Genomic DNA, 18,215 nt, shown 5'->3' with positions numbered 1-18,215 from the left:
CTGATAACACCCCAGATTATCACTACTCCCCACTGGCTGAAATCCATAACAATACAGAAGAACCACAATCAGACAGAGCACTTAAAGTATTCATAATAATGTTCCTACTTACGTTTCTGTGTCTGAAACTAACGACTCATTATTACACACATCATTGAAGGTATGAAGTTGATTCTATAGTCAGAAAAAGGAAGAAAAAAATTAAAATTTTATCTAAATGTTTTTCGAGGTAGTTGTCTTAATAAATAATATTAGTGATAGTAAACATTTTTTTCTAATACTTTCAATGTTTTTAAATACAACTCTTTGACAAAAATTGAAACAACAGGCATTCTAGTAGGCAAGAAGGATTTTTTTGTTTGTTTTTTAAATCAACCTTTCTTTCATTAAACCAATTAAATGATGTTAGGAAAGTCTGCCCTCTACAGAAATCAAAGCAAGGCATTTAGCAGTAACTCTACACACAGGTTTTTATGAGACATGGAACTCACACTCTGGAAAGTAATGAGTGAGGTTGAGTCCCCCATTATTGTACTGTAAAGCTTACTACAACAGCAAAGATTTCAATACTGATAATGTGACGAAAGCAAGCCTACAAAATTGGAGAGTGAAAATTACAAAAGACTGTATATATAATGAAACTTTTTTCACTATGTCACAAAGAAATGAAAAGCCTGTTAAAGGATTACATCTTACACACTAATCATACCATGTTTACACAACACCTTAGTAATTCATGAACCCCAGATTTTTGTGGTTGTATACTAATTGCAATTTTGTTTAGGTTGCCAAAATTCCTTGTTAATATCCTTGAAAGTTCAAAGTTTTGAAAAGGGGGGGGGGGGGGAGTGTTGGCTGGTTGGTTGGTTGGTTGGTTTTTGTTAAATTCAGTGCCTTATTCTATTTACAGGAAAGAAACTTTATTTACTATGTTAGTGTATGAACTCCATACTTTGGAAATCCACGTGACTTAAACATATCATTAGCGTTAATAATAATTATTAATCTCACTGTCAGCTATTTCAATCTTCTACTACTGTTAACTAAAACAGATTCAAATAATATGAGACAGAATAGCTGGTGGGGATTGCATCACCATTTATAAAATAATAAAAAAAAAAAACAAAAAAAAACAACAAAGTTGTCTTTAAAAGTGAGAGATGTTTATCATTTGAAACTTAGGTCAAGGCAGCATGAGAAATTTGGACTGTTACAATACCTGAAGGTTATGATGGAGGAGAGTGAGAGTAAACTAGGAGTACTGGGAATTTTAAAATAAAAGCTACACGCAAATTTTATTCACGTTTTGTTGAAACTACAGGATCTAAATTTTAAAAAACATTAAAAAATCTGTTATGCGCCTTTAAACATTTAGAATTTCTCTAGTATTTAGAAAGGCTATCCATATGCACTTCCTCTGGAGATGTGCTCTCAAAAAAGACCATGAAACTGTTATAACTCTCTACTATGCAACTTGACACAATTGGCTGAAATCACAATGGTTTTCTTCCACATCTGTAAGCCTAAGGGGTCTTTATAGAAAATACTAATTTCAACCCTCAGAACCAACTTTTCAGATACATAGATGACTGTTTCCAATTCTTTACATGTATATGATATTTTTAAACATTTAAAATTACATAATGAAACTTATTGGTCATCTTGTCATCAAAAACATTAAAGACACAGGAATGAAGTTTTTGAAATTCAAATTAAAGTTGTTGCATAACTTCTTCAAAGAAGTTATTTATTTGTTTCTTTCTTGAAACAACTCAAGTTCACATGCTCTACAATTCTGGTGAATTAATCTCCTTCAGACTGTACAGAAAGATTTATTTGTGCCTAACCTCAACAATTTTAAAGTGAAAAAATGTTTTTGAAGAAGTAAAATTGAAAATGAATTAAAATTAGTGAGACACGAGAGCCTGATTACACCATTACTATAGATAAGTTATTAATAGATATCTTCAAATGAAATACATTTAGGAGTGGAAAAATATGTGAACAGAACTTAATGAACAAATTGTTACGGCTGATTAGAATTGGGTCAAATAAAGAAGTGAAAGGTCACTGGTATTTCTGAAGACTCACGCCACATCTGAAAATGTTTTCAAAGGTATCAAGAACCGAAAGAGTATCAAAGTATGTCCATTATCGATTTTAAATCTATGGTCATGTGTTGATCCAAACTTCCAATACGAAATCCTTATCCAAGAGAATTTTGATGAAAGCTTTTCTTTTCATATTTGCAGGTTCAAATAATTTATACAACTAGTCTTAGATTACTGGCACAACAGTACAATACAAAGTAGATGTGGAATAGTGCCACACCACCTTAGCCTCACTCACCTCCAAACCTTTTTTTTGACTTCATTTGGTTACTATGAAATGCCAAAGAGAGTAACATACTCTTACAACTCTGCACGATATATGAAAGATTGCAAGAAAACAAAGAGGCCTCTGCCCGGACACTCCTTAATCTAACACAAACATGTTAGTTACAAAGTACAACAGAGGAATGAAGTTTTCAGCAAAGAACAAAAAGGAATCTCCCTAGCTACTCTTGTCTCAAGACCCAGGCATCAAAAGAAATTACACTTTCTACATAGGAAATCAACGCAGGAAGAATAAACACACAGTGTGCAAGTTTGTACTGAATTTACTCTGGGAAAACGCTACAATGTTACCTTTGTATTTTCACTAATTCACAGAAATAAAAATGTGTTGAACACCTGGAAAAGGAAGGATGCCCAGATCAGTTGTGAGAATTCATTTTCACATATTTAAGTTCATCTGTAACTGGAAGGACATGAAAAAAAAAAAAAAAAAGAGTCCTATCTGTGATGCAATAGTAAAGAGATAAGAGGGTATTTTGGAACTGAACCACCTCAACTGATGGATGACTGGGTGATGAAACCGAAAAGAACCAAGTTAACAACAAAAATAAAACTCCAGGTATATCTTAGTTTACACTTTGCTGTAGTTTTCTGTAGCTATTTCCAACTTGATATTCAACCAGTCAAGCTTCCACTTTGCTAAAATTAAACTACATGTGTCTGTCTTCAACCTTGTTTTGTAAATAAGAACTTAAGTCAGATGATATGACACATTATGTATACACTACTCCCTCAAGAGAGGCAAGTCTATATTTGGCGGTAAGCAAATATAATCCCTGTATGCCATACAGCACGTATTCTGTGAGTCTCAAGAGGTTCTACAAAACTGAAAGGTTTAATTTTAGGACTGGTCATGTTAGCTGTTAGGCAGGAAAAAAAAATCTTTTGGCAGACACAAATCAACACCTCCATGTTAGAACACATGTATCTGTTTAGATTCGTTTATGGTTTTGGTCAAAAATTTCCCTCTCCATAATAATGGCAAAAGTATCTTTATCTTGCAAAAGGAATAATTAGGCATGCCACAGAACTTATTTGACCAGCTCTGTATTAGTCTTGATCCTGTGAGTGAAGTTAGAAATATGTATCCGAGTCAACTTTCCGTATGAATAACGAGAAGACAATTCTTCTTTGAAATAAAATGTATATTTGAAAGTTCACACTTTTGAATATTTTGCATAAAATTGTGCTGAAAGTTTTCTTTGAATCTTCACATCTATTTGAGAAGTGAAGTGACAAATTGCTTCAAGGCTAAATTCTCAATTTTAGGCAAATGGAAGTCCAAGAAAGGAAAATATTTTTCAGTTGCAGTTATCTTGGTTCTAAAGTCTTAAATACATAACAGGAGGCTGAAATTGCGCTGACTGAGAAGAACACTTCAATGAAATTACTTTGACAAATTCTTGCCATCAAAGACATGAACAGAAAAAAAATCAGAAAAGTAGTCATGAACGTACATCAGTAATAGAGAAGGTTGTCTGAAAATACTAACTAAACTGACCTACAATACATACTTGTAAGCAGATCCTTGCTTACAAAGAGGACGCAAAACTTCAGAAATGAAGCAGTCAAAATTTCTGTAAATTTTGGTTCAAATTTCACTCTCAAAGTTGCACAGATCTGGCAATTAAAATAGTTCCAGGCAAAGCAACAAAATAGAGCGAAATTCAGAAGCCAAACAAGAAAAAGTAAATGATGCTTCCAAAGACATCTTCCTGAGATCTTTAAAAAGAGAACCAAAAAAGAGAAATTTTTTATTTGAATGAGAAAGAATAATGAAGTGTCTCAAGAGTTCCAGAGAAGTTTTATTTGTGTGTGTGTGTGTGTGTGTGTGTGTGTGTGTGTGTGTGTGTGTGTGTGGTTTTTGTTTCTTTGTTTTTACAAGCTGAAATCTATTTGCTTTAATCTAAAACTGTTCTAGAATATTGCTTTTGGTAATACATACCTGTTATTAAAAATCTCACTTTTACATTATATATCATAATATTTATAAATTGTAATATGTCAAAGTGTAACAATTTAAAATTATGCTATTTCACACTCCCCTAAAAGACCTATATGTATGAAAAATAAACAAACTGATACATTCTCATTTTCAGACCTTCTTTTGGTAAGGATATACAAAAATGATACAGTGGCAGTTGAAGGACAACTGTACAAAACTGAAGGAAAGTACTTAGAGAAATAAACATCTAATGTAATTGGAACTATGCAAACATTGGAAAATTTACTTTTAAATCAATGATACTCAAAATTATATTTTCCAAAATTGCACAAAATTTTTTAAAAAAAAAGATCAAGAGGAGAGGAAGGAGGGATTACTTCTATGTCCAACCAATGGACATATTTTAAAAATATATCTACCACATATTATGAGAGATCTGTAATTGTATAAATAATAAAGGACATTATTATGTCCTTAAATTTCTTAAATTTCTCTGTAGCTTGCTTTAGCACCTCCACTGGACAAACTGCATTACGTTTTCATTTGAATAAATACGAAACTGAATGGACAATGGATTCAGATAACTTAACTTGTATTTACTGACACTCAGTGATGAAGAGAATCACTGTGTGATACTATGTAATCTGTTAGAACAGAGATGATTAAATGTGCTCAGAAAAGACTACAAAACTTAAGAAGTACATGTTTATTCATTCTAGTATAGTTTGTTCCTATTCATCATTTTGTGCATTAAGGCAGACATGACAATATGACCCATAAATCTTAAATACAAGAGTGTCAGCAAAACACAAAATTGAAAAGGCTCAGGTTAATAAAAAAAAGTTTAAAAGTTCACTTCTGTCCCTGCGTGACTATAATGCGTATGTAGGAAACAATGACAGACAAAGGATGCCCAATATACCTTGACTGGTGCCATTTGGAGCATTTCCATGGGAAAGAGAAGAATGGGGTTTCTGGTTTTAATCTATTTCTATTTAATACTATTTGCATTTACCTGTTCAATTCCATCTTCTGCTAATTGATGCAGAAATGCACTCTCTCGAGAAACAGACTATACTAAACAAACAGGAAAAAGAGGTACGTACAATTTGGAGAAGTGGCTACACTACAGTCAAGACACCGTAAAGGTAACAATCAAAACAGACTGAAAGCCTTTGTAAGCAACAAATATAGCCATGTCAAGGGACTTAATTTCACATACCTGTTGCAAAACATGGTTATAATACAGTTTTGTTTAGAATGGTAAATTGTTCCGGAAATGTGTTATAGGTCTAGATACTGCAGAACATAGACATGTCTTAGTTATATCTCTCAGTGCACCTTATATTCAGAACCATAACTGTAATTTCCTAAGATTGCATATATGAGGATTCTCTTGTTTTCACACGTTAAAAAAGCCCCCCAAATAAGTCAGTAACATAAAACACAACAGAAACATTATTTTTCTAAATATTTGTATTTTTAAAAAGTTCTTACTGTTATTTGACTCAGCCCAGCCAATCGCATTGTTAGAGTTGGAGACATAAAGTATTTAAATGCAAGATCAAGACTTTCTTTATCAAAACACAAGGCTGTATCCAATGGTTCTTTAACTGTGCTCCACATTAAATCTGCCATGTTCCGGGCTGCACTCTGTCTCAACTCCTGGTCTGACAGTTTACATAAATACCTGGAATAAATTACAAATGGAAGAAAAGAAAGAGTATGATTCAAACTAGAACAATCCTAGAACACCATCTTGATTATAGCAAATACGTATTTCCAACAGCTGTAAAAGTAATGAGTTAAAGTATCACTATCAATAATATATCAGAAGTTGACAACAATGAAAAAAACCACCGGGGAAGAACAGAATTATGTAAAATACATTAAAAAGGAAATACATTTCTGACTTTAATCCTCTCCAAATTTCTTTGTTGCAAAAACAGATACCCACAAAATGACATGAATCCCACACAGTTCTTTGGAAATGCAGATTGGAAGCCTTCAGTATTTTGAAGTGTCGGCTACATCCAACCTAGATTTAACTACGCAGAAATGTGTTAAAAATCCATTTGTTTGACAGCCTAAGTCTGGATCTATCCTTGGAGACTGGACAAATACATGCAAGAATCTTTTAAAATATAAAAGAGATATTAAACTACACTTAACTAGATTTATACACCATTCCTTTGCATTTGCATTGTATAAACATTAGTAAATTAAGGAAAAAAAAAATACAGGCCCTGATTCTTATTTAGATTGAGGCCTTTTTTCACAGCTCTTGTGTAGTGGCCTTAAAATAAACACACTTCAATGATACTTAACATTGTCAAACATAACAAAGAGACTTCAGCGCAAATAATCAGACTGTGGATCTATGACAGGAATCACTGAGAAGTAACAGAAGGACAAGAGAAGGACCACTGGGAGCCATCGTAACCAGATTCCTCACTGTTATTAATTGTAATATTTCTTTTCTTATGCTGAGCACTGGAAATCAGATAATGGCAAGGAAGTAATGCTTCTGCGCTATGATTTCTAAACAAAAGAAAAAGTGGCAATGAAAAGGCATAACTCATTTGAAAAAGTTCAGCAGCAAACCCAACCTAGTCACCTATTTCTAATCTACAGACAGGTGAGAGGATTAGAAAGACTGATGAAAAAATTCATTGGTCTGTGTTACCAAATGTAATCGTCTCAACTATCAGTAACCATGGACCGTCTTTTATCTCCACATTTTTACATGCAAACTATAATCAGTCCTGGCTCCCAAACCTTTTCAATCATAATTTAAGCTGTGGGGGAAGAAATGCCTTTTTCCAAGATGGGAAATGCCATCTTTCTGAGGAAGCACGTCAAACTTGACCCTACCTCAAAGTGAAACTGCAACTGAAGGAAAGTCCATGTATGACCAAAGCCTTTATTTCTGGTTAAATACTGGCACAGGCTTCCTAGAGAAGTGGTTGATGTCCCATGCCTGTCAGTGTTCAAGAGACATTTGGACGATGTCCTCAATAACAGGCTTTAACTTCTGGTTAGCCCTGAAGCGGTCAGGCAGTTGGACTAGATGATTTTTGAAGGTCTCTTCCAACTGAACTAGTCTATTCAATTTTATTCTAGAATGCACATTAAGTCATACTTGATTGTTTTGTCAAGATTTCAAAGGATCTTGAAGATGTTAAAAGAAATTAACAAATTCTCACTTTACATATAACAGATAAAGAGTGCATGTGTGTAACAGGCAGGAATGGGCATGGATCAATTTACACAGAAAGAAGGATGCTTTTGAGGCTTCATTGCATTTCACTAACAAGGCTATCACCTGAAACCTTGCTTACACTAGAAAGTTTGGTGAAGCAACTATGCTGATATGGTTAATGTAACAAAAGTTTCTGATTATCGTGCAACAGTATCAATGTAAGCCCACTTTTATTCATAAAACTTAAACTGCAGGAATATTTTTAAGGTTCTTTTAACTTATTTACTGTATTTAGTCTAAGCTTACATCAGACCTGCGTCGTGTTTTCTGTACTATATAATTGAGATAGAATTTTTAAAAATCCCACTTTTATAACTTAAAGTACAGTGTAGGTGCATTTTCAGAGCTACAGAAGTACTCCAACAGTACAATCTGCTTTGCCCAGTGTCTAGAGAAAGCTACAGAGAAAGAGCACTTTTTGTTTGTTAACTTGCACCCTTTCTAAGCTTTTTTAATGTAACTAGGTTATTCTAAGAGTTAAGCACGGTACAGATGTAGAATCACAGAATGGCTGAGGTTGGAAGGGACCTCTGGAGGTTACCTGGTCCAACCCCCTTCTCAACCAGGGCCACATCCAGATGGCTTTTGAAGATACCATACTTGCCTTTACAAGTATAAATGGATCTACATTAGAAAATTTATTGGCACTATTATGCTGGTCATAAATTAAATATGATCATGTTTTTATTACCAGGATTAAATCTGCTGAAACTTCCAAAGTATGCTAAGCCTGATTTTGGTTACGGAAGGATACAGTGGCCCAAGCCTGTTTCTATCAGTAAACTGGGTCCATTTTATGCTTTTACCGGTATAACTTAATTTTTAACAAAAATGAAATCTTTAGCTAGCACTGGCAAATAATACACATTTTTCCTTACACTGACTAGCTGTAAATTTGCTGCACTGCTTTCCACAAGAACAGTGTCACTGGAGCAAGACAAAAGGTCTGGTCAGCCCAAAATAGACTCTCTAAAAGCAGATGAAAGATTTATCCCGTATGTTAAAAGAAAAAAAAAAGAAACTATGTACTACTGTGAATTCATTTCTCTCTTCCTTTTATACTTTTGGCTTTCTCATTAACCTGTGGCCGTTAGTTTCACAATTGCGTTTGCATGAAAAACAAACTTCTGTTAAGCCTGCAACCTGATGATTGCAGTGGATGTTCTCCTCTTTTTATTTTTGAAAAACTGTATAATCATTCCCTATTACCTTCATATTGTTGTCTTCATATCACTCATATAACAGCCATTCTTGTCAAAAAAAACCACAAAAACTACACTGCCTCTTAATGACGGTTTTTGTCTACCTGGTTTGTAACCCTTCTATCACCTCAGCAGTTGTTGTTACCTTTGTGAAATGGAATTAACAGAACATACGCATATATACATTAATTTTTAGAAGTTTTAGTCTGCTGAAACTATTTAAAGTTGCTGTATTTGGGGATAGAGTTCAGTTTTAAATGTGCATTTCCATTTTTATGTGACGCTTACAATCATGTCCCATGCGTCAGGACTTTAAGCTACTCAGCTGTGAAATAATCTTTTTTCCCATAGTATGACTCCTTTGGACCACAGCTACAAAAAGGTTATCAAGCCAAATGAGTCAGGGCTCTTCAGCAATACCAAGAATTAACTTAAGTGCCTAGCTATTGTCTCCTGACTGAAAACTTCAGGCTTATTACAAGAGTTTTTCATGACATTTAGTAGCAAAGAGTAGTCTTGGGTACTTCCATAAAATTCAAATTCTTAAGAAAAATATTTCTACGCAGTAATTTGAATTCTTTCAGCTCCATTCTGTCTCACTGTATTGCACAGAAAGCACTGTGGATCAACAATTCCATTTGGAGCTTCCACTTCCTCTGCATACACCAGCACTGTGCTTGTGCCCTGTTCTGAGACTAAAAGGCTAACACTGGAGAAACTGCCACATGCAATTTCCTCTCAATGTGTTTTAGCACAGAACGTCCCATTTCCTCCTAACTGGGGCAGAGACACAAACCCTTTGTAAACAAAATCTCTCAAGATCAGTCTGAAAAAGGGACAGACGAAGAAGGAAGAGGAGGAAAAGGGGTTAGAACTAAATAAGATATTGATCAGTACTATTGCTACACATAGCTCTCTCAGATTTTACCAGAGGAACATTTAGTAGGTGATACCACCTGTGAAGTCAAAGAAAGAGGAGTTCTAGGTCCTTCCTTTCATACTATCCAAGACTTTCTAGTGGTTTATAGAAGCACTTACAATAGCAGGCATACAAGTTTATCTCTTACTTCTCATAAAAATGGACTTCACTGATAGCCTATTTCCTTCTCAAGGGCACAACTACCCATGAGATCCCATGTTTCAATCAAGTTTGCTGCTGTAAAAAACGTCCTCAAAATGACACTGTTCATAGCTACTGCTATCGTGAAGCATCCAATATCTGGGATTTGTAGAACATCTCCCACCTCCGATCCTGAGGTGAAGTCAGCTGGAATCAACTATCTGTAAGTCTTGTCTTTCTTTTTATCACAAATAATATGATAATTTTATCATGAGAGTTTTGCAATTTGAAATGAAGAACTGTAAGTTATTGTGATCAATAAAAGCTTCCTTCTGACGAGGTCAGAAATACTTTGCTTCCTTATTGAAAGATGTCCTTTTTAACTTACATCTTTTATTTCTTTCCTAAACTACTCAAAAGCATGGGGTTTTCAGAGTCAGGATATAAATACTATTGCTCTATTCTAATTAATAGTATTTAATAGACTTAGTTTTAATAGGAGCAATAACAACTTTGTTAGTCCAGTAATTTGGACTAACAAAGCTTATATCCTTTAGATGAAACTTCTCATGAAGGCACCTACCATGTGGCCATTATCAACTACAAAGGGTAGATTTCAGTCAAGAGAAACATCTGTGCATACACGGTAAACTGCATTTCTAGATGAGGGGTTTCCAACATGCAGACAACAGGCCATTTCCAACCAACACAAGGACCATGACTTAATGTGTATTTGATGTAATCATCTTCTTATGAAGGTTCTAGCAGGAACCCATCTCTTTCAGATACTTTGAGTAACAGCTGACAACAATAACATCATCACTGACCACACATCCACCTCACTCCAGCATGGCGAAAGATGCCTCTGCAGCACTGTTGTCCCATTTGTCGCCTGCCCTGGGAGGAGGGTCACACAGTGGGGTCCAGAGCACACAGGAGGCCCACCCCAAAGTGCGAGCAGTTAATTAGAACCCCAAGGGCTCATTCTAGACTAAACCCTTCTCCAAGCTCTCTCAATGACTTTGCAGAGCAGCAGAAGCTAATGCAGAACTTGTTTTAAAAGTGCTGTTTTGCTGTGCCCAGGGTTATGTTTGCTTTCAGATACGAAAGTAGAAGGCAGAGGGAGACCTAGAGACCCAATGAGGTGAGATCTGTAAGCTTGACAACCAAATGAGGTGATCTGTATAAGCCATCTTTTGCTGAAAGCATCTATGTTAACTTCTGTCCCCTGTAGAGGTATAGCAGTAAAGATTTTGTTACGTGGCCTCCCAGCTTCATGTCTCACTCTGTAAGTGCATCTTCACAAAGTTTTGGACTTCATAATGTTGAGAAGTCCCAGATCTCCTATCAGCATTCAGTTGTAAAAAATGAAAACCGAGAGAACATCCTTCTCTAAACTGCTGGTGGTTTTGATAGGTGTGTCCTGTATCAATGTTATCTTTCTGATGGACACAAATGCATTGGTAATAACATCAGACATCAATTTATGACAATAAAGTGCTGACAAAGCACATTTTAAACTAGATGCAAATATTTCACTAGTTAAAGAGATGAGGAAAATGGAAGAATAAAGCGTTTTAATTCAAGTGACCCTAATTACATCTACAGTTACAAAATAGAACACGGTTAAAGTATGATGCCAAGCAAGGGAGAATTAACAGCAATATCTACAGGGTGTTTTGTTCTGTCTCACTCAAGGTCCTTCTTACCAGTCTATCTCTAATTGTTGATCCTTCAATGCTCTGTTTATTTTCCATACACTGCAAGAAGACAGTTAAGGCTCACAAACCAAATTCCCAAGTACATCAACAACTATGGGTGGAATATGTACTGGGACAAGCACTTGAAGATCCCCTGTTTGCCCTTCTGTGGCTATTTTCCACACTGTTTCATGATTAATAATTACTTTTATAGGACTTCAAAGATAACACATCAGCATTAAAGGAGTGTGCACAGCTGGACTGTAACTCAAGAGTGATATATTTTAATAAAAGATCAGAATACTCTCCTGTCTGCTGATATAATTTTGGTAGAAACCATGTTACACCAGGATAGGCCTGTAGCCAAGCGAATAATTTCTACACTGTTAAACTTATTTACAATTAAAACCAGAACATTTTAAAGTATGAAACATAGTTCTGAGCCTCACTGTTAGATGTATGTTTTTGTTGCCAATGTAATTATTATTTTTTAAGTGCGCTTTCACACTGGTACAATTAAGACAATGTAATCTGTAAGGGCACATTTACTGATAACAGGGAAGTAAACTATGACCAGTTCAAGCACGTTTCTAATAGTACAGATACAGGAAACCCAAAGCCTTGGAGAAGTTGTGGGCACATGCAAGAGCAGTGGCTTTTTATATTGTCTGCACCAGAAAAAATTAAGTTTGGGCTACTAGCAGTGACCAGCCCCCCCCCCCCCCACCTCCAGGCAAACACACATACACCAGATAATTTCATCAGCAACTCATTAGATTTTTTTCTATTGTCCTAAGAAAGACAATAAAAATAAACTGCTTGTATAATTAAATATCTTTATAAGTACTTTAATTTTAAAGTGTTCATGATAGGCAGCTTATAAAGAAAATCATTGAGACTGGATATATTTAGATACACAAAAGTGCGAGTAGACTTTTGATCACACTTCAGTTCATGCCAGCTGGAAATACAGAACACAAAAATGCAAAGCAGCGTTAAAACTCGGTAGATGAAATTTCAGTGACTACCTAGTACTCTTCTACTTGTATCACCTCGGTGTAAATTTTCACTGAAGCTATATGAAGATACCGCAGTAGGAGGAATAATTACAATTGATCCTGATATGACATATCAGAATGGGGCTGAATGTTGTATCAAAAATGCTATTCCCAAGACTGATCTGATTGATACTGGAATTAGGTAGATAGAAGGAGCTGCCCCAACTAACTCTAAATATTACCTTCCTTCTCCTCGTTGAAATAATACAGACAGAGCAATAACTTGAACAACTAGCAAGTATGTAAACTGAAATTATAAATAGGTGCTATCAAAAAGCCCTCCCAGGAACAAGTTCTTAAATTAAAAATTTACCTGATAACATATGTCCTAAAGGGTATAATGTGCTGCATGACAGCAGGGATGTGTAGCCATATTCTGATCTATAATGCAAAAACATAGATAGATAAAAAATTCATTAATGACATTTAATAAGAATGTTTAAGAATGAAACGTTGATACATTTGCATATGCGACCCCATTCTAAAAAAGGCTTTGTTGTTGTTTTCAGTGAATTTTAACAACTTGTTAATTTTCTCATTCTCAAAGCTATTAGCTGAAGAATATTTCTGTGACTTAGAAACGAGTTGCATTTTTTCTTCTAGTCATCCAGAAAATATGAACTTTGTATAAATAGTATCATACTGTCCAGACTCTCATTTCTGAATTTCCTGTAGTTTCTTCAGTAGGAAAACCCATTGCTCAGCCATGTGGGGTTTCTTTCTCCCTTTTTTTCCTTTTTGTTTTTTTTCTTTTTCTTTCTTTCTTCTTTTTTTTTTTCTTTTTAAGTCTCCGTGAAAAATCTTGTTCCTTACAAATCTCTCCTAAATCAAGTAAAATCATTTGACTTACATTGATGTTTTACTGCTTAGGATTTATATACCCTACAAAATAAAACTATTTTTTATAACCAGTGATTAAGAGCAGTTTTTTTACTACCACATTTGCATTCCCATGTTTACCATACTGCCTTTACCACTTTTGCAAAACTATATGCAGTAAGAAAATGTATGCAGAGAAAAACACCCTGAAACAGCTATTTAGCACTGCTGTGAGGAAAAGAGGACCAACCAAACTACTTACACAGGCAAAGTTAGAAGTTCCATCTGCATTTCAAAAAGGAATGCTGAGCCTGTTAAACCTGTTACAGAAAGACAGCTACGTGCCAGGTAAGGGATCTAGCACAGATGAAATATTAGCAGCTGTTACTAGTGACATAATTTTAATCACGTGTGCTCACATATCTTCTGAATAGCTAACACCAACAATCACTCAAAGATGAAATGCAGAGAATTCTACATTATTCTTCTGGCTAGAAGAGAAAAATATTAGGCAGTAGGAAAACTGTATGGCCAGTATTTATTTTAAACATTTGTGGAATTAGCCAAATAGCTTTGAGTCAGTTCTGGAAAAAATATTTTCAGACTTACTTTTTACTCTGTGACTGTTAGTACACAATAACAATACTAACCTATTTTGCAAGACAAACCTGCCAAATCTTCACATTGCAAAAAAATACCACATTTGGAATAAGCTTCTGATTCTACTTGAAGTCTCAAGAAGGAAAAAAAAAGGGTCTAGCATGCCAAATATAGAAAGTGTAACGAGAAGATTCTTCTGCTAGAAACAAAAATTAAATAACATTTTGACAAGGAATTGCAATGATGACAAAGATACTATTGCATTCAAACAATTTGATTTGGAACACAACAATCTGCTGTTTTCCATATGCAAACAAGCAATCCACAAGGAAATATTTTTTATGGAATGAAAGTAGTAAAAGGGTTTTATAATTTTGTTTTCATAGCTTTCATTGTTTATCTTAATCTTTGCTGTGTATTAATTCAAACTTCTCAAGCCATTTCATTCATCTAGATGTTTGCATTACATATGAATTTCATCCTCAGAATTGAATTAATTGATAATTTTACATTAACAAAGGAAAATGTAATTTTCAACATGAAATCAAACCTAAATATACTAAATTAAATAAAATGACATAAATATAAAATAACATATAAAAATTGACATAATTTTTTATAAATCCACTGCTTTCATTAGACTTCTTAAGCTTCCACCTGCTTTTAAGGTACAATATTTATTGCGTCTGTTCTATCCTCCAGCTTCAGATGTACTTTCTTTTTTATCATTTTTTTTTATAACGTAATTCATTTCTAAAACAGTGTCTCTCTCAACAGTTTGTACTTCTGACTTATGAAGATTCACACAGTAAAATTTAACAAACATTTTTGAAATTGTCAGCCTATTTCTATTAATTTTTTTCCACTGAGAGGGCAGCAATTCCTCCACAACATCAAAAAATTAAAATCATTCAGAATGAAGCAATGACAGGCTTTTCCAGAGATGTTTAAACCCTCCACAGAACAAGCTGGAGGTCATGGATTTCTCTGCATCTGTTGGTTCTTTAAAGAGACCAACATAATGTCAGGTAGTTAAGCTGAGCAAATACCACAGAATATGAAATATGGGAAGAAAGGTGGAACCAAATATATGACTAAAAAAGAGAGCAAAGAAATACTCTTAAGAAGGAACAGTCCTACCACAATACATGTTGCTAAGAAAGCATCTTGCAGAGCAGCAAGTTGGAGAAAAACCAAGACTGCCAACTAGACAACTCCCTGGGTGATGCAAATTGTGTTATATTACATTTACCGGCTTTATTACAAACATAAACTTGTCTGATGAAGGGATTTACTCAAACTAGATTTGCTCTATAAAAAAATTCAAGCAAACATCTTTTCAATAATTTTTCTGTCCTCTATACAAAGGAAACGCCACTAATAATAAACAAGTAGCTCAGTTGCCCTGAACAATTTACTGATTTGTGGCAGTGGTCTTCCCTTAAATGAGCCTTTACAGTGCACTTGATGAGACATACACCATTCTTTGTGGAAGAAACAGTGCAAATGCTTTCCAAGTTGAATGTTACTGCTTGTTAGTAGATGACTGATTGACTTTGCTTTACTGTTTCCAACTTCATCTATTACACTTCCTGGAGCTTACTAAGTCTAACATTTTAATGAGAAGTGATTAGTCCATCTACACTACAGACTTACTTTGAAATATTTTTTGAAACATTTAAGGTAGTAGCTAAACAACTCATTTGTCCCAAAGACTTTAAATAATTCCATCATTACTACCTCTAATAATCTTTAAAATAATGACTATTGAAAGACCAGCTCTCAAGAGTTAGTGCTACTGTGAAAATGTATTTAACAGTTAACAGAAACTAGTTCCTGCTTTGCAGGATGGTACCACATAACAATTGGTCTGCTCACAAATTTGTATCAGAATCTATTTGTATCAGAATCTATTTCATTTAGAACATGAAAATCAGCTACAACAGTTCAACTTGCTACTTCTTCTCTCTGCTCATTTTAACTTAATTGAGTTAGGACATCACAGGAGAAACTAAGCTGATATACTGGAGCAAGAGATACCAGCAGGTTGTGCTGACAACAGCCAGAGATGAAAAGCCCATCAGCTTATCACCTGAAAGCTCATCAAATCCTACAGAAAGGGCCAGAAAACCTATCTTTACAGTTTAACATAAAGAGGTGCTGCAGCAGTCCTCCTGTCTAAGATTACAAATACTGAGCACATCATGGCCTTACTCATTTGTTCTCTGACCTACAAGTGAAGAGCCATTACACTAAAAGGATCAGGAGGAAGTGGTATGATCACCACCACTGGCTTTACTTCAGTGATTGGTTCCCTCTACGCAAACATGTTTCAATACTTATTTAGAACATCATCCTGGCTGGTCAGGAACGGAACAAGGAAGGAGCAAAGATGTATGGAAGCAAGCATCTGATTTTAAACATTTAATACTGCAATGAACCAACATAAAAACGATGTTAAACTCACTTTGTACAAGGCGTTAAAAGCTATTTATTTCCTTTACATCTGTATGTAACAGGACAGGACATGACTTCACATTCACATTACGCTAGCTCTTCACATGTCCTTCAGAAAGAAGTTTTAATTTCTATTACCAATCTCCTCTGAATCTCCACTAATATCCATTCATAATTCTTCCAGTAAAAAACTGCTATGTGTCCCAAAATGGACAAACAATGAAGGATATTGATTTTAAAACTAACTGAAGATAAAACACAGTTCTCTCTACACTGTAAATGTGTATAATGATATAAAATCACAGGAAACCGAAAGGAAAAGAAATCCCTTGTGCCTCACAGGAAATAGGTAAAAAGTTAAGACAGCTTAGAATATTTTCATGACACAACTTCAGGAACAAAAACGACATCTGAAACTGTCCTTACAGGTATTTTCTGAGGCTCCTACAATCTTGATGTCTAGGAATGATGAAACGATCCAAAGTTGCAAAATTAAATACGTGCCTACAGGAGATATATAGGGTTTGGATGGTGAAATGCTGCCTCAGTGGAGCAGCAGCCCTCACATTCCCAACAAGGACAACTGTGCTTTTCTTCCTTCCCTGCTCCTACAGTTTTTCCAGACTTCAGTCCTTTTACTTCTTATGCTGTGTTTAACATAACGTAAAGACAATACTTACATTAGACACCACTGTGATAAATGCATGTGCTATAAGAAACGGCAGTGTCTCAGGGGTTCCGTATTCAAAACAATCCTTCATGAGGGAAAGGCCATTTTTTCCACAAAATAGACAAACATAGCGAAGCAAGTGCAATGGTACTTCTACATCCTAGAGAAATTAAAAAATAAAAAAGGAGAAGAATACGAACAATCAATGCTAGATCCATTCAGATATACAGGAAATACAAAATAAAATAACAATATCATAACACAAATCCATACAGAGGAAGCAATGTAGCTATTTCAAGTTTCTAGGAGATATGTACCTATTTAAAAACAGACAACTTACATTCATGTCACAGAATGCTCCTAGTATATTGCTTTCTTGAGCAGAAATATCCTGTTTAAAAGGAAAAAAAATAAAATTAACTAATAGAAGCAATAAAAACATTTTTGTAGAACAAAACACAACTGACCGTTAACAGGTATTACAGTCAATTAACAGAAAAATCAAAAACCTAGATTAGAGGAAGCCAGAAGCTAAAGCTTTGCTCCACTTTCACACTCCAAAATGTATTTTTCTTATTTATGAATTTACTATTGTTAAAATGCATTTGTAAGTACTCAAATACACGTTTAGGATAACATCTCAGCAGTGGCTCTCAATGGCTGGGATCAAAAGATCATTCTTCACCCCCCACCTACCCACCCTCCCTTTTCACCATCAAGATAGCAATTTTTCAACAGAAATACTGCGAAGGGGGATACAGCCTGGTGCAGTGGCTGCATATAATTCCTTAACTTCAACTACTATATTATTTTACATATAATGAAACACCTCATATAAAATTAGTGCCTAATGCTATTTACAGGATAAAGCTAATTTAAGAGGAAGAAAGAATCATATCACCTTATCAATCTGTTAGCTATTTGCTACGATGAGAAATATACTTTCCAGAAGTACTAAACTGAAAAGAGTTTGGAAATATAACTTTTCTTTTTAATGTTCACAGCACCTACCTGTTGGGCAGCATAAAGCAGGAATTTTCTTTATT

General features: G+C 34.8%; 1 protein-coding gene across 6 annotated transcripts in view; it reads right to left on the bottom strand.

The window, feature by feature from the left end:
- Positions 1-18,215, bottom strand: part of USP34 (ubiquitin specific peptidase 34) — a 129,847-nt gene that overhangs the window by 84,760 nt on the left and 26,872 nt on the right. For 5 of the 6 annotated variants that reach the window (XM_080587854.1, XM_080587857.1, XM_080587856.1 and 2 more), the window contains exons 4-8: positions 17,510-17,560; positions 17,180-17,329; positions 12,937-13,004; positions 5,839-6,031; positions 113-174 (exon numbers count right to left, since the gene is read on the bottom strand). In XM_080587854.1, coding sequence (XP_080443980.1) covers positions 113-174; positions 5,839-6,031; positions 12,937-13,004; positions 17,180-17,329; positions 17,510-17,560 — 524 coding nt within the window. Of the gene's footprint in view, positions 1-112; positions 175-5,838; positions 6,032-12,936; positions 13,005-13,704; positions 14,123-17,179; positions 17,330-17,509; positions 17,561-18,215 lie in introns of those variants that run through there. The other variant, XM_080587859.1, reaches the window with a different exon arrangement.

This window comes from Anser brachyrhynchus (genome assembly GCF_964034855.1).
Source record: "Anser brachyrhynchus genome assembly, chromosome: 3".
Taxonomy (NCBI): domain Eukaryota; kingdom Metazoa; phylum Chordata; class Aves; order Anseriformes; family Anatidae; genus Anser; species Anser brachyrhynchus.
This window is presented reverse-complemented; position numbering and strand designations above follow the sequence as displayed.